The sequence below is a fragment of the Gossypium arboreum genome, chromosome 5 (assembly GCF_025698485.1).
Source record: "Gossypium arboreum isolate Shixiya-1 chromosome 5, ASM2569848v2, whole genome shotgun sequence".
NCBI classification, from domain to species: domain Eukaryota; kingdom Viridiplantae; phylum Streptophyta; class Magnoliopsida; order Malvales; family Malvaceae; genus Gossypium; species Gossypium arboreum.
In genome coordinates, this window is record NC_069074.1 from 15,145,772 (window position 1) to 15,166,569 (window position 20,798).

The following is a 20,798-nucleotide window of genomic DNA, read 5'->3' on the forward strand; positions in this document are numbered from 1 at the left end:
GAGGAGCAAAGTGTAGTTAACTGTACTATAAGTTGGCCCAAGAAACGACAACCAAAATCCATTAAGAAAGAAGACAATGGTTTTGATGTTAAGAAACGAAGAACAACCATATTGAATCCACTAAGTACAGATAATAAATAAGGCCCATTTATATCAAAGAACATAAACTGGGCTATTCCCAATGGAGATAACAGGTAAAGTAATTGCTGGTAGGTACATTGGGCTTTTTCTACCAACTGAATTCTGGGAAATTATTGGAAAACAAGATCAACGTATTGGAGGACTAAAGGGTCAGCGTGCAGGACCAGAGATATGCATTCTATATTGTTAACCAACCCCATAGTTCTTCTTGCTGTGATCCTGGGTAGCACCATCATTTTCATACTATTCCTCCAACCGCGCCACCTATCATCTTCCCCGAAGTCTGATTCCATGGCTGCCCGGAGCTTTGTTCTTTGGCTTCACGGGCTTGGTGACTCTGGTCCAGCCAATGAACCCATCAAGACACTCTTTAGGTCTTCCGAGTTCCGAAACACCAAATGGTCTTTCCCTTCTGCCCCTGAAAACCCTGTCACCTGCAATTGTAAGCCTCTTTTTTATACATTTTCTTGACGAATTGGTTCTGCCTATTGACTTCTGTTTTCGTGTTTTGAATGAATTGATGTGTATGGGTCTGATTTTTTCTAGCTTAATTAGAGTTTCAGTGTTTACAGTCAGTTAATACATTGGGAAATTTGTTTGGGGGAAAATGTTTAGGAATGATCGACAATGATCACTTCAAGTTTGGAACCCGTCTCATATTTGCATAGACTTTACTATGGAAAGTATAGTTGAATTTTTGCATAGACTTTCATGATCCTTTAGTATTGCCGTGGTAAATATTCTTAGGAACCCTTTTTTATCGGCTGCATGGAAATTTAGCAGCTGACATGGGCATGAATGTCAATATCTTTGATTTTGATATATCGGGGTATTTTAAACCTATATATACCTGATAGCTCATGAATTAAGGTTTACTACTGTGGCGAATTGCTATATTCTCTTAAAAGTTTCGTACCTCAGACGATTTAACTGATGAGTCAACTCTAGATTCATTCTTAAAAATGATGATGCTGTTCAAGACAGCTGATTATCATCCATAACGATAGGGCAATTGTTCTTTCTGATGCATTTTTTTATTTGCAGATGGAATGCGAATGCCTTCTTGGTTCGACATTCAGGAGATTCCTGTCACAGCCGTAAGTAATGCTTGTTCTCCTTCCGTTTCATTTATACTAATTTGACATACTGCAGGGCATTTCTCTTTCAGATTTCATTTAGGTAGTGTCATTCGTATTCTTGAAAACAAATTCATGTAGGCTTCATTATTAATCCTTATATGTAGTGGTTTTTTCTGCCTTTTTGTTTCCTATCCAAACCTAAGTGAAACTGAGTTTTGGTGGTATATGCTTCCTATTATTGGTTTGTTCTACCATTGGTTGTCTTTCTTAACTTTAATGCTTATTGTGGGCTTTCTGTTACATCAACAATCTGCATGTGCAATGGATCACAAAAATGAAAATGCCACCCTTGTTAATTCTTTTATCGTTATCAGCTGACTGAATTCCTTTTTATGTGCAAAAATATCATTGATGGAACTTTGCATATGCTTTTGACTTTGGCTTTAAAATTATTCAAGCACAACATTCAAAGTTTCCTCAAGTATGATTACCTAGATTTTGCGGTCAACCTGTTTTTCTGAAACTAAGTCTTTGCTTTGTAAAATGGAAAGAAAATTGAAAATATGAAAAATTGAACAGGTAGAAAGAAAGTATTTTTTCCACAGTAGTGTGCTTCGTAGGAAAGATGAAAAAATTGAAAGCAAAAGTAATTTTATTTCGTTTCATTGATTGGTAGAGTTCAAAAATGAGAGAAAAGAAAATGAAGCTTTTGAAAAATGCATAATTTTGAATTAACATACATTCCTCTCTCATTGTCTTCCTATCATTCCTATGATTTGTTTTCATGCATGAGGATGGAAAATGATGATCTCTCTTCTTTTCTACCAGTCACCTCGATGGGAAGAAAAAAAAATACATATATTTCCTATGGTTTTTCTTTTCTACACTTCTAATTTTCCATCTTGCCAAGCAAAGACTAAGTTTTATCGTTTCAATTTTCATAAACTTCTTTAAAAAGGATTTGGGACCTGTTGTGCTATGGTGTAAGGTGAAAGATATTTTGCATTAGACCAGTTGTCAATGTCTTGCAACTGTTTATCTTTACTTTGCTGTTACTCTTGAAAGGTTCCCATGGTCTTAAAACCAATTCTATATTTCCCATCATGATGATTTGAATGCTCTGCTTATGGTGCTGGTGATTCAATTGATGTTTGGTGTTGCTTATTTGTATAGGATTCTCCAAAAGCTGAAAGTGATGTCCTTAAAGCAGTTCAGAATGTGCATGCGATGATAGACAAAGAAGTAGCTGCTGGGACGGATCCTAATAACGTATTTGTGTGTGGATTTAGTCAAGGAGGTAGGAAATCTCTCCTAGGATCAGAGCATAATTCATTGCATTGCTTGCGGTATCTTACAAATTGTAACAAGTTCTTTCAGGTGCCTTGACCTTGGCTAGTGTTTTGTTGTACCCAAAAAAGCTTGGTGGAGGTGCAGTCTTCAGTGGATGGGTTCCTTTCAATTCTTCAATGGTAGAAAAGTTCCCAGAAGATGCAAAGAAGGTGATTTCTGTTAAATGCACTTATCTAGTTTACTAATACTTGACTCCCATTCCTTTTCCTGTCTTATTTGATGACTGCATTTAACGAATGATGATAAGCAAGTGATATCCGACAAATAGAACATTTGCTTGTCTGAAATATATTTCCAACAAATATTTGTAAGAGTATTAGTCTGTAAACTATCATTAGCATCCTAATTCACGAAGATGCAATTACTAACCGTCTTTTATGCTTTCATGGATAAATAGTAATTTGTCATCTGCTATGGGTTGTTTTGGAGATTAATTAATTCTTCCTAAACAAACTAGAATTTGTCATTATTTTGACATACGCTTACAAATCGATTTGAGACCCGAAACTTTTGCAGACACCTATTTTGTGGTCCCATGGAATGGCTGACAGAACGGTGCTTTTTGAGGCTGGACAAGCGGGGCCTCCTTTCCTTCAACAAGCAGGAGTAACCTGTGAATTTAAGGTATATACTGCGAAAATTTTGTCTGATTTTCTGGTGCTTTTCATATGGTAGCTACTGATGTGCCGAAATTCCTATGATACTACAGGCTTATCCTGGTCTTGACCATTCAATAAGCAACGAGGAGCTGCAGTTCCTTGAATCATGGATTAAAACACGTCTACAAAGTTCTTCATAGATCAGTAGATTGTCTTGAGAACGATATCCAATTATTGTCATTGGTTTTTAGTGGAATTGGTAATCACTTGAATGCTACAATTATTGGTGTGGGTGACATATGAGGATATTTTTCATGTTTGGATTATTATAAGTTGGAATCAATTTCTGTATTGTTGCTTTATTTAAAACATAAGTTTCTATACTTGGAGTATGGAGAAGGGTGTATGATCTAATCTAAAAGCTTCACTTTCATAGCAAAATCGCTACCTACCTACTTTTGCATAAATTTGATTTAGACAGGAAGGAAGACGATCGAAGTTCTTGTGACGAACTGATTCTACATACCCCTGCTGTCACCTGGGAATTCTCTGTTCACTATGTATGTGGAAGAGCCTGATTATAAAACACCAAGGAAACTATAATCTAGTAGCTAAGCTTCACTATGGAAACACATACGGTACTCGGAATTTACTGTCCTAATTCCAGGAAAGCGAACTTTGTTGGTGAGGGTGAGGGTGAGGGTGAGGGTGAGGGTGATTGACGAATTGGATGTCCGAAGTGGCTTGTGGTTAGGGTACCCTCCATGGTTGGGGCAAGATGAGGTAGAACCTAACTACCACCATTTCTATTGGTTCTACCAACCTTTATTTGATTATAGTAACGTATAAAGCGGGACAGTGAAGTGAGATAGACTGAGACAAATGGGTATATCGATCGCATCAGTGCACCAACTGCAACTCGAAACGACATGGATTGAGTAAACAGAAATATAATTCACTCGCTCTGATGATTGGACCCTTCACCATTTAAAGTCCCGTGTCCCACTTGAACGCACACTTCCCCAGGCTTTCTCTTAAGACCCAACTGCGTCATCCGCTCTTCTGTTATTACTTGTTATTCTCTTCTCTGCCCTTCGTAGAATAATAATATAAAAACCTCGTTAACCCTTCATACTCAAAAGTCTCAAACTTTTTTTCTCTCTCTGTCGCTGACTGTGAACATCAAAGTTAACCATGAAGAAGCTCTACCGCAGAGGCACGGTTCATCCATCACCTCCGAGCACAACCGATCATCTGTCTTTCCTTCCTGCCACCATCTTAGCCCTCGCGGCTGCTCTTTCCCCGGAAGACAGGGAAGTTTTGGCCTATCTCATCTCTTGTGCTAACAACGATTTCAGCATCTTCTCAACCCACCGGAAAAACACCCAGAAATACCCGACTAAAAGAAGCATCAGCTTCAGCAGCGGCAGCGATCATGACCATCCACCTCTTTTTACCTGTGATTGTTTCAGGTGCTATATGAGCTACTGGGTCAGGTGGGACTCATCGCCCAACCGGCAGCTGATACATGAGATTATAGATGCTTTTGAAGATGGGTTAGCTCAAAGCAAGAAGACAAAGAGCAAGAAAGACAGGAAAAAGAAGAGCGGTGGAGCTGATGGGTCTGGTGGTTCGAAACGAACCGATTTGAACTTAGGGAAGGACGAATCATGTGACTCGAAATCGGCGGAAGCCAGTAGCAGTAGCAAAAGTTGTGGTGTTGAAGTTTGTGGGGATGACGGTGAAGAAGAAGGGACAGACAAGGGTCCGGTGAGGAGGTTCGTGAGCTTCATCGGAGAGAGGATTTGGAATGTTTGGGGGCAGTGAATTTAGACGAGAATCCCAAGAAAATAGGTGGGTTTTAACTCCAGCCGATTTTCTCTGTATTAGAGAAAGAACAATGAATTTTCTTCTATTTTTAATTAATTTTCCTTCTTTTTTTTTTGTATATTATGCCCTTTTACAATGTAAAAATGGGTAGTTTAAATTTCAATCAACCATGTTTTTGTTGTTTCTTGAAGCAACCTTTTGATATAAAAAGATTTTCTTGTTGCCCACCATTGCCAAGCTTAAGCTATCAGTTGAATACATTTGCCATAATTTGATTTTAGATTTGTTGGAAACGAGGGATAAGAAATTGATATGCTGTCTGTGTTCCGCTCTGCTTGTCATTACAATGCCCTGAATTCTTGCATGGATGTGTCGGAATTAAGTTCTGTTAAGAAATGGCAATCGATGTGGTTGGATTTTATCACTGTATTAATGTAATTAGTGTGTGTTTCTGTATGTAGTGAAGATGCCCTGCAATTGTCAACCCAACATGTTTACCGTATTTATTTTATAGTGGATGATGCCAGATTTGGTAGCAATGTTGTTGTTATCTACTTTTTAATCAATCTATTATTTTAACTTATAATAATCTTATTATCCCTTCATTTCAATTCAATCTAACGCCGTTGGTTGCCAAGACTTGCAGTAACTACACTACTAAAGCCATCCTATTTAACTAATATTTGCTAATTGTATTTATTGAACCCCTTCTTCCAATACTGAAATCATGATTTCGTCCTTGACCAATCTTTCTAAATAAATAATTAACAGTGTAAGGAAGTGACAGATAGGGGTAAAAAAACAGTGGGCATGCATGCATGCATATCATGCATCGCCATGGGAGGGTGGAGGGTGAGAGCAGTGAATGAAAATGAAGGGCAAGAGGGGAATAGGCTGAAGGTGTGGGCAATAAACGAGGTCGGCAAAAGTAAGGCTTCGATTAAAGCGAAGGTTCTCGCAAATAATATTTTATTATTAACGTGAAGTGGGCCCCGCTCACCTCTCATCCCCTTTTTTTTTTTTGTTGTTGTTGTTGTTCCCTAAAGCCATTTATTCTTTCCATAAATGTAGTAGTAATCATCAACCCTTACCATGCCGCCATATCCCTCTTCTTCATCGCTAAGAAATTTTAGACAAACCTGTATTATTATCGATGACCTCAGCAGCCCTGTCCTAATTTTAACCCAAGGAATCTAAAATAAAAATAATCCTGATTTAGGTCCAAATTCAATGAGTTGGAATATTTAGAGAGAGGGAATAAGTCAAAATTCAAATTTCTAGTTCAACGAAGTTTAATTTAGTCAAGAAAAGGGAACAGAATATCTTTTTTGTTTTTTGGTATGAAAATATTTGTACCGTATGACCCCTTGCATTAACTTTACTAATTACTGCATAATAAAGACAATTAAATCAAGAAAAGTGGTGTCTTTGGAAAACGCATTTGCCAGCTTTGTGTTTGGGCCATTAATCACACACAAAAGAAAGAAAAGAAGAAGGGGACAACTGTCTCAATTCTCGGGGCGGTGACCCCTATTACTATGGCACATACATATTTCCACCCCCTCCCCTCGCCCTCGCCCTCAACTAAACCATAAACCACAATCTCTCCACTCTGTCATTTATGTTTTGTGTCGTAGTCTTTGCAAATATACCACATATAAATGCCCTTAATTAACAGGGATGGTCTACTAAAGCATTTTCATTATAACCTATGGTCCTTCAAAGAATCAAAAAGGCGTTTTCTAAGACTAGGGATTCTAGTATCTTACTTTGTTGAATTCATTAATGCAGTAGATCCAAAAAGAAGGGTTTAATATTAGCATTGCCCATTGCAAGTTGGGGTTCTTGATATAAACTAAGTCATCAATCCTGTGACAAAAAACTTTGTCCCTACTACTTGGAGCTGTGAATTGATGATCACTTCGGTAAGTGAGCATGAATTAGTAAATTTGACTTAGGGTATGAAATATATAAGGAGTTAGGACTGAGTCAACCAACGTAGGATTTGTTCTACTCATGGGAGGGGCCGCTATAACTCTGAATGGCATTGTTATAACAAGGAAGGGGCCGAAGCTAACACGAAGTGATCAGCCTGCCGCGTTTGAATGGTAACTTTGAAAACGGATGTGCAACAAAAGTTCATGTATAAAACTTTTTTCATTGGCAGGCGAAGCTAGCGTGTATCACCATGATTCACTTACTTTGGTCATAGTCTTCTAATTCGAAAAAAGTCTAGTCTTCTTTGTGACTTGCTCTACAAATGATATGCGCAGAAGAAGGTTTAATAAAATGAGTGATTTTGCGATAATAATAACACCGTAATATATAGTGTAATTTTATTACGGTCAATTCCTTAAAATAGGGTAGTAAGATAAAAATTTGGATTAATTTTCTTTTCTTTTTATTATTTTAATTAATTTATACTTTTTTTCTTAAATAACGTTAACAACTAGTTAAATATATACATATTTCCTAATAGTGAATCAGTACATTACACTTATAATTATTTTATTTTATTTAATAATTTAATTATTAATATATTAATTATGGGTCTAATTAGAATTATGGTCAGTGTTGCGAATTGTAATCACTTTTTATAGAGTATTATAATTATAAATTATAAATTATAATAAAAGTACAAATTTATTATAATTTTATGAAAATTTAGATTAAAAAATATTAAAAGAATCAAATATAGGGGGTCCTCCAACTAAGAAGATCCATTGACCTGTGAGACGAAGAGAAAGATTTCAATTTTTCCATATTTCAGGGTATACGCTAGTCACAAGTTCTAAAATTGTTCTATACCCAAAACGAGTATTAAATCCTTAATTATTAATTAAGATAAAAAAATACTCTTACTATCTCATCTAAGCCCGTGATTTCAATCTATCCTTTTTAATTATTACCATTTGCTAATGATTTTACTCTGTGACGTGTATTTGAAATCTTCGCTAGTTTTAATCAAAGTTATAAGAAGAATGCTAATAGTGGATACATTTACAGAGTCGTGCAAAGACTTGGTCAACATAATGTTCTGTGCAATCTCGAGGTGCAGTGCAATGTGTGATTCATGTTTATGATTCAATCACAATTTTTTTTTTCCCGATATGGAAAAACGATTTCTCTTTTTTATTTTTTTTCAGCCGTAATTGAAAATTGTGTGATCTTTGTTCTTCATAAGATATGCAACATAATACTGATGTTTTGGATTAAAAGATGGAGGCCAATACCCGCCTCCATTTTCGACCATTTGAAGCATAACTAAGCAAAGTTTAATTCAAATGCTAAAACCAGTGATTTCATCTCCATGACCCACCTTTTTTTAAAACAAAAAAGACTGCAAAAGTTTGTTTTAAATATTTTCATTCTTTCTTGAAGTAGCTTTAAGTTTGTTTCGTTCTTTGTTTATTATGCTACAAATTGACATCGCATGTTGAATGGCTCATGTTATCCAGGGAAAAGGGAGAAAAGGCTTTGAGCCTTTGTCAAAACATGTAATAAAGATTCAAGACCCAATTAACTCTTAGTCCAAAATCCTAATTTGAGCTTATGTATTATGGATTAGGGACCCAAACATCGCATTTCCATTTGGTGGGATTGAAGGTTCCCAAAACCTTAGTTTTTGTTGTACCCTCATTAGCATCAATTATTATATTTAATACGAGTTTAGAAAAAAAAAAACAAAACTTATGACCTCATTCTTTCTCCTTGCTTGTCGTTTTTTATTGAATTATTTTCATAAATAACAACTATAAACAACAATAATACACATGTATGGTATGTAGTATAGATAACGGAAAAAACATTACAAGCTATATTGCATTGTTCGCAAAAAGAGCCCAATAAAGAAAAATAATAAATTGAGTATAATTACGACACCGGAATGTTCAGAAACTAAATAGAGATGCATCACATTGATCAACTATAAATAATTGCATCTTAACTACATTATTGCTAGACCAACCCGATGATGAACTCCGGTCAATCAAATAATCATGGTCAAATTTCAAATGGCTTTTCTTTCTATTCATCGTATTGTTGTCTAATCTTTATGATCACAATAACAATGCTTTATCATGACAAAGCCTTTCGACAACAGTTCCAAATAGGTCTAACAGTGATATTGCCTTGATAAATTCGTATATACACCAAAATATAATTAGAAATAAAAAGTAAAGTACATAAAATATCATCTTAAATATTAAACAACAAAATTATTCACAGCATGGTCATATTATCATAAATATATAGGATTGAAGCTCCATAATAGTATACACATGAAATTCTATTCATGAAAGCTTTTAAGGATTTTATTTTTCTATGCATTTGTTGTAAATATTTTTAATAATTGAGGATGGAGAATGATGTTGCATAGGAATGAACTCAAGCTTTCATACTTATAATATAAAAATTTTAAATTAGTAGCTTCACATTTATTGAAATTTTGATAGTTAAAAGTTTAAATTTTATTATTTATTACTATATAAGTAAAAAATAATGATTAATAAATAATTAGAATTAAGAGTGTTATGATACTAACTATTATCAACTCATTGATTCATTAGGCTGTCGAGTCCTAACCCACACTTTGTATGGGTTCCAACATGGGCGAGCAATAAAGGAGGACGTGTAATATGGGTTCGCCTACACATGGTGCAAATCTTGCATATGCGAACTATTTAAGTATATGCGTGTTAACCTAAACTAGAGTACATGTCATCATGCATGGAAACTTACTTAGTATGTCACATCTATGAACAATAATTGTATCATATAAATACATAGAATTAACTCATATGAAGAGAGATACAGAAAAACACTCAACAAAGAGAGATGAGTTAAACGAAATGAATCAATGCATTTGGTATAAATATTTTTAATATTTGAAATCTTTTTTGTTTTTGAAAAAAGAGATGAAAATGGGGTCTCTTCCTACAGATAAATCGAATTGATTTAAACTAATCAGCGTGTAAAATCAGATATATTTCCTTAATAGGAATTCGGTATTAAATTTTTTCATCAAAAATACCTTAATTGTTGTACGCCAATGAATCCTTGACAAATTGTCCCCTTTTTTGATCGTACAAACATAAGCATTATATTGCGATCCCCTAAGCTAACCTAACTTTGGTGGTCCATTGTTGCTACCCTAACAAGTTATGATGAACACATTAGAGAGTACAATGATTGATTCGATTAGATTTTAACTAATTACTCTTTTAAGAGAATAACGATGATTAGACTAATTTGCAAAGAAGCATGAATTTATTCGTTTCAAAATGGAATAAATTAAAGAAAAGGGAGGCAACTTAATTATAGAGAGAATTTTGGGTCTACCCACATCTTAGAATAAAAGGACGAGAATACCCTCCAAACTTGATAAGATTTTTTGTATTCCTTGCATCATATCTACAGGACACTTATGCCTCAAATTTAAACCTCATTTTTTCTCCTTTTATTTTAACACGCGTTTTCCCTTTTCCGTTTTTGCTCGTTACCAGTAAAATTATTTTAATGTAATTAAATCAACTCAAATTTTTTTTTTAAATTTCGAGTTCAAGTATTTAAATTTGAATAATTCGAATATTTCATATAAAACGAATACTAAACTATAATATTTTTATTTTTATCCTAAATTTTTTACTTTTCCTTAAATTATTTGTATTATTAAATGAAATTTCATATTTTGTACTATTTATATTGTTTAATTGTTTAATCATGTTGAATCTTTATCAATTTTTGTTAAAATTAAATTATTAATTGTTAGGATCGACCTGGTTAAGCAACAAGTAAAAAAAATAGTGGAATAAATTGAGAAATTGAACACACAAATTTAACGTGAAAAAACCCCTCCAAAGAGGATAAAAAACCACAGGTAAAGATAATTTTAATATAATGGCAAAAGAACGAAGAATACAAAAGATGGAGATAAAAACTAAACCCTGAAAACCTGAAAACAAATAACCCTCAAAACGTAAACTCAAAATTCTCTAAATGTGTTATGAGTTATAATATCTAATGGGTGTATTTTCTGAGGTTGTAAAAGAGCCTATTTATTGGCTAAATTCATATGTCAAATAATAATAAAATAATCTAAATTAATCAGTATTTGATTGAAACAAATAAACAGAGTTTAACTGAAAGATTATTTCTCAAATTTGACTGAAAATAGGAGTCATATTTAACAAATCTCCACCTTGACTCATATTTCCACAACGCCATCTTCGCCAAAGCCCGCCATAAGCCTATCTTGAACTATGTAGGGAATTAACTGAGTCGAATTTGTGCTTAGAAACTAGAAGACTTCTAGCCTTCGACTTGTACACTACCAAATCAAAACTAACCCGAGTCTGATTTTCAAGAACACAGTGCCCTAACTTTTCAAAACCTGCATCCAAAAAAGAACATCTCTTCAACGAAACGGTCATACATTTTTTCCTCCTATGACCAAGTTGCCTCCGCTCCAAACGAGTTGACTTCGACTCTGTAACAAACGAGGGACGTCCGATTTCACCGGTCACTGTAGAACATTCCAGAATATAAACACTGTTAGTTCTTTTACCTTTTAACAAAACGAGAGCTCCACGAGATACTTTAATGCCGCTCGACTCAATGTTGATTTTGCATTCTTTCAAGTATAAAATACTCAAGGAGATGAGATTCTTTCGTAAATCAAGTACATACCTGACATCTGAAAGTGTCCTAAGTCCCATCGTGTATCTTAATTTTAACAGTACCAATACCAATTACCTTACTAGATGAATCGTTTCCCATGAGCACAACTCCACCTTCAACCGAACTGTATCTGGAGAACAATTCTCTATTGGGACACATGTGGAAAAAACATCCCGAATCTAGGATCCATTCAGACGTGAGCTTGAAGTTATCGCTCGTTGACAGTAACAAGAAATCATCTCCGCTTTCATTGGTCAAATTAGCAACCAGTTACATCTTCCTCGTTTCTCTCAGCAGATCTTTTATTTCATAGTTTATAACAATTTGCTTTGACGTGACCTAACTTTTTACAATAGCGACACCTTTTGTCTCGTTTCTTTGATGCTATCAAAACGAAAGCTTGCCTATCTACCTTGCTATCCAAATGAAGCTCATTGTCGAGTTTGTCTCTGCTCACAAATAACCCTTCATATCTTCGAACGAGAGTTTGTCTCTGCCATAAATTAGGGTCTCCCTGAAAGACTTGTATGAAGGGGGTAAAGAGCACAATAATAGCATAGCTTGATCTTCAACATTAATATGAACCTCAACGTTCTTTATGTAACACCCCCTAACCCTATCCCGTCACCGGAACAGGATTACGGAGTATTACCAGTCATTACAGCTCGTTTACAATCAAAACATAAATAATTATTACACAGTTCATAAAATGTTTCTTATTGTTCCTTTAATAGGCCTTCGAGACCCGAGATAGAAGATAAACATAAATCGGGACTCAATCGAAAGCTTGTAAAAATGTTCGTGTAATTCTCAAAATTTTCCTTTTTGAACAGTACCACACGCCCGTGTGTCTCCATGACACGTCCGTGTGGGCACACCGTGTGGCTTAAATTCGAAGCTAAAATTCAAGATATAGGGGATACACGGCCTAACTACACGCCTATGTATAAACCATATGTCTTACACGGTCTGGCTACACACCCGTGTGCCAAGCCATGTGGACTCGCAATGAGCCTTAATGTCAAGTTTACCAACCCTGCAATACAATAACACCAAACAATCCAAAAACATACATTCAATCACTTCAATTCACATTTAAGTTTATTCTTAACTTGTCAAACTAGAAATTTTATACTACTATATGATGAGTTTTTTTAAGTATTTCACATACGTTATCAAATAACCCAAATTCATACCAAATAAACTATTTCCTACCCTATACCATTACCAACTCTAAATTTACACGGCCTAACTACACGCCCATGTATAAACCATATGTCTTACACGGTCTGGCTACACACCCGTGTGCCAAGCCATGGACTCGCAATGAGCCTTAATGTCAAGTTTACCAACCCTGCAATACAATAACACCAAACAATCCAAAAACATACATTCAATCACTTCAGTTCACATTTAAGTTTATTCTTAACTTGTCAAACTAGAAATTTTATACTACTATATGATGAGTTTTTTTAAGTATTTCACATACGTTATCAAATAACCCAAATTCATACCAAATAAACTATTTCCTACCCTATACCATTACCAACTCTAAATTTACTTATTTCATTATTGCATTCACAATTCAAAGTGACATACATAAGACATCCTAGGTACATACCATTACCAATAATTAACATGCTTTACCTCATTGAATTTGGGATTGGCCTAGGATGCTGATTCAACGGTCTGGCTTTAACTTACCCTAAGTACAGAAACAAACCGTACGCTAAGTATGAACTCAATGGTATTTCTATAATCCGAACACTTAATAATATGAAAATATAACATTTACTTAAAAATCATATAACAATCACAATTATTTAATTGTTCAATTCGTAGACAAATTCCTTATACTAATTCAATTCTTGTCATCAATTAACCCAATAGCTTTTCACAATAAATTCACAAATCATTAGAACAATAATATTCTTCATTCATATCCAATTCAGAGATACTTAATTCATGTGCCTTATTCATAATTTAGTTCACTGTTCAATTTTAATAAATATTATTTAACAATTCACTTGTCAATCAATATTCTGTACTCATTCATTCCAATAACAATTAGTATTTTCAATATTAATCACTTTATCAATATAATTCAGTAACGACCAATTGTTTAGTAACAGTCGGTTATTCATATGATCATTTATTCAAGAATATCAATTATTCAAGAATAATCGTTATTCAAGAATGATCGGTTATTCAAGAATGATTAATTATTCAATAGCAGTCAGTTATTTAGTAACTTTATTTACCCTATTAACATGACTCGGACCTAGACGGATACACAGATCCAACCAAACACACCAGTACGGCAAATTGTGCCTCATCGGTGTTGCCGAAGAAAACAGTAGCAGTACGGTACATAGTACTTCATCGGATTAAACTAAAGTAACAGTAACAGTACGACACACGAAGTGCCTCATCGACACAAAGTCGAAGTAACAGTACGACACTATTAGTGCCTCATCAACCTATGGTCGAAGTATCCCTGTACACTTCCAATCCTATGACATGTCAACTATATTCGACTTAGCCCAAATACTGTTAATAGGGTTTTCAATTTCACTTTCAATTTTTTTTCAACCAATACACATTTCAATTAATCACATATATTCTCAAATCAATACAATTCACTTTACCTTCCAATAACAAATATTTAAATTTCACAATAATCACATATTCATAATTAATTTCATGATCACATTCCCAATTAATATATTTTTCAAATATAACATACATCCAATATTCAATTTTCATATCAACCACATATATCCATATAAATTTAATTCAATAACAATTACTAATGCTTGCCTTAATTTCTTACAATAACATATAAACCAGAATATAACAATTAATAATTAAAATTCAGATTAATTACCAACTCAATTTAAATTTAATACCAATACTCAAATATCATATAAATTATAATTTCACAAATACTCAATTCAATATCAAATATACTACACTTACCTTAATTTTCTTACCATAAACATTTAAATTAAAATATAACAATTAATAATTAAATTCGGATTATAGAAATACAAACCGTAATTTCTCGAATTATTCTTCGTCAACTTTCTTTTTTCCTTTATTTGTCGATGTCTCGGGTTACTTATTAGCTACAAAAAAAATTATATTATTAATACAGCACTAATTATAACAAATAATTTGAATTTCTATTCAATTTACACCTTATTTTCAATTAGGTCTTAATTAACTAATTCACTTTACTATCAAATTCCTATCAAATTCAACCTAACTATCAAGTGTTCATAATAAAACTCTAATTTAAAATTTTTTTCAATTTAACCCCTAAACCGAGACTAACTTTTATTCTTTACATTTAGCTCAATATTTCCATTCAATTTCCACTTTAAACTAATTTCAACTCTCTAATTTCACCATAGGACCATAATTTTAAAATTCTTTCAATTTAGTCCCTACTATTCAAAACTTATGATTTACCTTACAATTCAATCCTTATTTCACTTCTAACTTGAAATTTTATCAATTTAACCCTTAATTCTTTAATTTATTTAACATGAACCATATCTAGAAATCTAATATCTTTCAAAATATCAGCTTAATTTCACCAAAACCTTATTCCAAGGCTTTTAAGACATCAAAATTAAATAAAATGACTAAATTAACTTACCTATTAAAGTTTAAAACTTTAAAACTTTAAAACCTCAATTTCTCCCTTTTTTTTTCTTTCTTTCCCTTTCTTTCCCCATTTTCGTTTGAGCATTCTGTTTCTTTTCTTTGTTTCCTTTCTTTTCTTTCTTTATTAACTATATATATAATATAATAATAATAAAAATAAAATATCTATATTAAATATCTTTTAAATTATAAATATTTATTTTACATTTGTATATCATCGTCTCCATACACTTGTCATAATTAAATTTATTTATTATATAAATATCTTATAATATAATTACTTAATTAAAAATATCTTTTATAAATAGTAAATATCTATTAGTAATTAAATACAAGTATTACAAGCGTATGCATTTTTTATTTACACACTTATATCAAATCATCGCCACACATTTGTCTTTATTTTATTTATTTATTTATTTATTTACTTTATTTAATTAATATAAAAGAATAATATAATAAAATATAATATTTACTTAAATAATAAGTAGATACATACATGTATAACAAATGTATATACAATATTTATTACATATGTATTTTATTTTACCACACACTTGGCACTCATTTTGGCTTATTTGCTTATTTAGTCCCTTCAATTTTCTTTATTCTATAATTAAATTTTCACACTTTATTCAATTTAATCATTTTATCTAATTATCCTTAATTTAAGCTAATTCACTCCATTAAATTCTAATTAACCACCCACTTAACTTTGTAAATATTTTAATAAATATTTACGAATCTATTTTTCAGGAACAAAGACTCGAAAATATATATTTTCCGATAATACTCTGATATTACTTGTTAGGATCGACCCGATTAGGCAACAAGTAAAAAAAATAGCGGAATAAATTAAGAAATTGAACACACAAATTTAACGTGGAAAACCCTTCCAAAGAGGATAAAAAACCACGGATAAAGATAATTTTACTATAATGGCAAAAGAACGAATAGTACAAAAGATAGAGATTAAAACAGACCCCGAAAACTCAAAAACAAAGAACCCTCAAAACGTAAACTCAAAATTCTTTAAATGTGTTATGAGTTCTAATATCTAATGAGTGTATTTTTTAAGGTTATAAAAGAGCCTATTTATAGGCTAAATTCATAGGTCAAATAATAATAAAATAATCTAAATTAATTAGTGTTTGATTGAAACAAATAAACATAGTTTAATTGAAAGATTATTTCTCAAATTTGATGAAAATAGGAGTCATATTTAACATTAATGATGTCATTAAATATTCGTGTTAAAATTTTCTGTTAGTATCAATTTCACGTTTTATCTTTAAAATAACTTTTAATAAAAAATCATATTTTTACATTTAATATATTTTTAATTTCAAAATACACGGTGATAAGAATTAGAAGATAATTGAAATAACTAAGCAAGTAAAGAAACTAACTCGTATATAAAAGATTAATAAATAAATTATGAGAGGATGAAAGTTAATAACAAAATTGATTACGGTGGGTGACAATGGTTACGAGGACTTAAAATTATTTTTTAATTTTATTCGATTCGATCCGATCGAACATTCCCCTTAGATACAATTATTATTATTTTCTATAATAACCTATATTTATATTCATTTGAGATTAATCCGATTTAATTTAAGTATAAAACATTGATTTATAAAATTACTAAGTTGTAGTTTTAAAAAGCCATATATAAAATTGAAAATATCCTTCACAATAAAATAAAAATATTTGTAATGCATTTGATGCATGGGAAGTAGTTGTAGAAGTGAAGAAGAAAGGGAAGGAGAAAGCTTGTGAAAATAATAAAGAATTGGGACGGTGGTGATTGTGATTGGATTATCCTAAACCCTTCAATGATTGTACAAAAAATGAAAGGATAGATTCCAATTTCGGAAGATCTTGCGATAGCATTAGTAACAGGACCCCTATTATCATTAACCCTCTTCACTCCTCAATTCAATGCCAACCTTTTTCTCCAGGCTTTCAGGGACCCCCTCTCACTCTCATACATCCCTACCCTAACCACCATCTCTATCTCTCCTATGCCTTTTTCTATATTCCCCCACTCTCATTTATTCCATTACCATGCATAGCTCCTTACAAAGCTTTATTCACATTTAATATTATAAGTGATATGGTTTACCGTGCAGGAAAACACCACGGTGGTTGTATACCCTCATTGTCGGCATTTTTGGGTAAGATCAAGTGTAATACAACGCCACCGGTGGTTGCTAGACAACAACCTGACAGGGTACGGTTAGTAGCCATCACAAGGGATAAGAATTGGAATTCATTATTCTATAAGAAAAAGAATTGAAAAAGTAAATTCAGGGAAAAGAAAGAGAAGAGAAGAAAAGCGTGGGGACCCATACTGTAGGCCGTGCTCCTTGTCTCACTTGCTAAAGCAAAGCTCAAAACAACGAAGAGAGCAGAGCAGCACCGTCATTTGAAACACAAAACGACATACATGTCCTTATGGCTCTCCTCCAACACACTCTCCTCATTTCACCCGCTTCACTCCTCTTCCTGCATCATTCCCTTCACCACGCTCTCTAGTCTACGCGACCTCCCTCCAATCTCTCTCTCTCTCTCTCTATATATATATATATATATTCATAGCTAAAATAGACTGATTAAGTTGATAAAAAAAGAAAGGAAGGAAAAGATGGGTTCACGGGTTCAGTCTCACCAGCTAAGCAATGGGCTCATAGTGTCGGGGAGGCCGGAGCAGCTGAAAGAAAGGCAGCCGTCAATGCCGTTACGGGCAGTACCTTATACAGGTGGTAACGTTAAAGAATCCGGAGAGCTGGGCAAAATTTTCGACATCCCAGTGCTTGATCATTCCCCGTCCAGTGCTCCTCCTTCAAATCCCAACTCAAACCCCAACTCCAAGCAGCAGCCACAGCTTTTGCAACCCTCACGCTTTTCCTCTTCTTCTTCTCAGCCCAACAGTGGATCCATGCGATCTGGGTCTAACTCGGGCCCGATCCGGAAATCTTCTGGGACTATGCCGCTTCAGCCCACTGGGCTCATCACTTCAGGTCCCCTCAGCTCCGGTCCCAGCAGGTCGGGGCAGCTCGGTCAGGCGGGGCAATCTGGTGCCGTGTCGGGGAAAGCAGGGTATGGGCCAGCAGTGACTAGTCTCGGGGAAGGGGTGGGATTTGGGTTTAGACTGTCGAAGGCGGTGGTTTGGGTGGTGATGGTGGTGGTGGCAATGGGGTTGTTGGTGGGTGCGTTTCTGATGGTAGCCATCAAGAAGATGGTGGTTCTTGGGGCTGTAGGTGCGTTGGTGGCACCCATGGGGTTGGGATTAGTTTGGAACTGTATTTGGGGAAGGAAAGGCTTATTTGGGTTCGTGAAGATGTACCCAGATGCTGAGCTTAGAGGTGCTGTTGATGGCCAATATATTAAAGTTACAGGGGTAAGTTTTATTATTATTATTATTACTATTTTGTGATTTTAATAACCATTTTGATAAATGTCTCTTATGGTAATTCATCTTTTGTCGTTGTTATCTAGGAGTTTAGTTTTTGAATTTGTTAGATGAGTTAGATTCTGGATTCATTCAGTTGGTTAATCGTTCTTATAAGATTCCGAATTGGAATCCTCTGTTAATAAAATTAAAAAACAGAATCCTTTGTTAATATACAAGAATTGAACACATATTTATGTCATGTTTTAACGTTTCAATAGGAGAGATTTAAACTCCCTTTTTGCTACACGTAGGAGTTGCATTCTGAAACTCCTCACCCATTTTGATTTGGGTATTTGTTTATTATTGGTCGTTTTAGTTTTAGATGAAACTGCTTTCGGGGGATATGTTTGTCAGTGACGATGGGAGTTCAGGTCCGATCAGAACTCAGAAACTAAATGTATGTGTCCAAGTCTCACCATCTTATAGTGTTTTGCAAAAGAAGGCCCTTGTTCCTATAAACAATCTCTCAATGGGGTTTTAGTACATGTTCTTTGCTGGAAAATCTTTTTAATCTTTTTATGGGTTAATTGCTTAGTCTATCAGTTGTTTTCCTCTACCTGTGAGCATAACCAGTTGGCACTTTCCTGATTTGGAGGTCTCATGATCTTTTATTCAAAGGACTATACATAATGCTGAACCAATTATAGGTAGTTGGCGTAGACATATTTATCACCTGCGTCAAATATTGATGCTATGGTGTTCCTGTACTCAACTGAAGACAGGGTTCTCGCTTTCAACACTCATGATCGCGTATTAAGTGTTACATTTTGTGCACGTGATCATGGGGCTCATTGGGAGGCATGCTTCACATGCCAAATACACTGGTAAGGTACAGCATTGTATTATGCTGGGAGCTACATGTATTGACAGTGGAAGCCTACAGTCATTTTGTTCTTATGGACTTTGTCTTCTTCAAATTGAGTTGTTCTTCGTTATGCGATCTTAAGGATGAAAGCTGAAATTAATGTTTTATTAAGTTTCCCAGTTGACCCTTAAATTTTTTTCTTTCTCATGTATTCATTTTCCTAAATAATTAATGAAATTGTAGGTCGTCACCTGTGGCAGCATTCCATTGGAGTCATCTTACCAGAGGGAGCCAAGATGTGTTTATGTTTCCACAGAGTTGTACGAGTATAAAGGATGGGGTGGGAAATCTGCAAATTCTAAGCAGCGTTGCTTCTCCTGGGGATGTAAACATTCTGAGGTACGTTTTGCATCAGAAAAATATTCAGAATCAATGACAGTGCTGTTTAGCCAACTAAGAAATGCAGCTTCCTAGTAAATTTTCTCATAGGCAACAACACCTTTTTTATTGTGAACAGAAATTTGTTGCTGATTTCTACATATCAGACTTCCAATCTGGATTAAGAGCACTAGTCAAAGCAGGCTATGGATCTAAGGTTGCTCCAATGATCAAACCAGCTACTGTACTTGATGTAACAAAGGAAAACAGAGACTCGTTTCCAAGCCTTTTACGTTGGCTAGCAGAGCGCAATCTCTCTAATGATGATTGTATAATGCGCCTAAAAGAAGGGTATGCGATTTTTTTTGGGATTATTATGAACCTCAGTTGTATCATTATGAGTAAATTTTCAGTCCAGTGCTGATAAAAGAGGGCGTTTGTTGTGACAGTTGCATAAAAGAAGGGAGCACCGTAAGTGTGATGGGGGTTGTGCGGCGACATGATAACGTGCTCATGATTGTTCCACCGTCAGAACCTATCTCAACAGGGTGTCAATGGAGCAGGTGCCTCCTCCCAACATATGTGGAAGGTCTTATTTTGACATGTGATGATACCCAGAATGATGATGTTGTCCCAGTGTAAATCCGTCGGGTTTCATACCAGTTTCTTTTTGCAACTGGATGTCATAATGTAAATAGTGTTTAAGAATGAAAGAAAGGTTCCAAATATCACAGTGCCAGTACCATCTTCCTTTTCCTGCTAATCAATTGCATGCAAAGACAATTTAACACTTGAAGACTAGAAGG

At 34.2% G+C, this 20,798-nt stretch overlaps 3 protein-coding genes across 3 annotated transcripts; all 3 read left to right on the top strand.

Moving 5' to 3' along the window:
* The first annotated feature begins 232 nt into the window (after window positions 1–232).
* On the top strand, window positions 233–3,543 carry LOC108453654 (probable carboxylesterase SOBER1-like). Its single transcript, XM_017751892.2, has 6 exons — window positions 233–583; window positions 1,186–1,238; window positions 2,394–2,517; window positions 2,598–2,719; window positions 3,087–3,194; window positions 3,280–3,543. Exons 1-6 carry the CDS (start codon window positions 313–315, stop codon window positions 3,367–3,369), a joined length of 768 nt encoding a protein of 255 aa, XP_017607381.1. The 5' UTR covers window positions 233–312; the 3' UTR covers window positions 3,370–3,543.
* Window positions 3,544–4,050: 507 nt separating this feature from the next.
* On the top strand, window positions 4,051–5,229 carry LOC108453655 (uncharacterized). Its single transcript, XM_017751893.2, has one exon. The coding sequence runs from the start codon at window positions 4,364–4,366 to the stop codon at window positions 4,994–4,996; it is 633 nt and encodes a 210-aa protein (XP_017607382.1). The 5' UTR covers window positions 4,051–4,363; the 3' UTR covers window positions 4,997–5,229.
* An 11,997-nt stretch (window positions 5,230–17,226) lies between these two features.
* Window positions 17,227–20,718, top strand: LOC108452930 (uncharacterized membrane protein At1g16860-like). The gene is made up of 4 exons (XM_017750739.2): window positions 17,227–18,755; window positions 19,858–20,013; window positions 20,132–20,343; window positions 20,442–20,718. The coding sequence occupies exons 1-4, from the start codon at window positions 18,000–18,002 to the stop codon at window positions 20,632–20,634; spliced, it is 1,317 nt and encodes a 438-aa protein (XP_017606228.1). The 5' UTR covers window positions 17,227–17,999; the 3' UTR covers window positions 20,635–20,718.
* The last annotated feature ends 80 nt before the right edge of the window (window positions 20,719–20,798 follow it).

What these genes read in the sequence shown, in the direction of transcription:
- LOC108452930 (XM_017750739.2), top strand. Translation starts at nt 18,000, where the DNA reads ATGGGTTCACGGGTTCAGTCTCACCAGCTAAGCAATGGGCTCATAGTG. An exon ending in AATATATTAAAGTTACAGGG is followed by an intron (nt 18,756 to 19,857) that starts GTAAGTTTTATT and finishes ATGAAATTGTAG; the next exon opens with GTCGTCACCTGTGGCAGCAT. An exon ending in GGGGATGTAAACATTCTGAG is followed by an intron (nt 20,014 to 20,131) that starts GTACGTTTTGCA and finishes TATTGTGAACAG; the next exon opens with AAATTTGTTGCTGATTTCTA.
- LOC108453655 (XM_017751893.2), top strand. Translation starts at nt 4,364, where the DNA reads ATGAAGAAGCTCTACCGCAGAGGCACGGTTCATCCATCACCTCCGAGC.
- LOC108453654 (XM_017751892.2), top strand. Translation starts at nt 313, where the DNA reads ATGCATTCTATATTGTTAACCAACCCCATAGTTCTTCTTGCTGTGATC. An exon ending in AGGAGATTCCTGTCACAGCC is followed by an intron (nt 1,239 to 2,393) that starts GTAAGTAATGCT and finishes TTATTTGTATAG; the next exon opens with GATTCTCCAAAAGCTGAAAG. An exon ending in GAGTAACCTGTGAATTTAAG is followed by an intron (nt 3,195 to 3,279) that starts GTATATACTGCG and finishes ATGATACTACAG; the next exon opens with GCTTATCCTGGTCTTGACCA.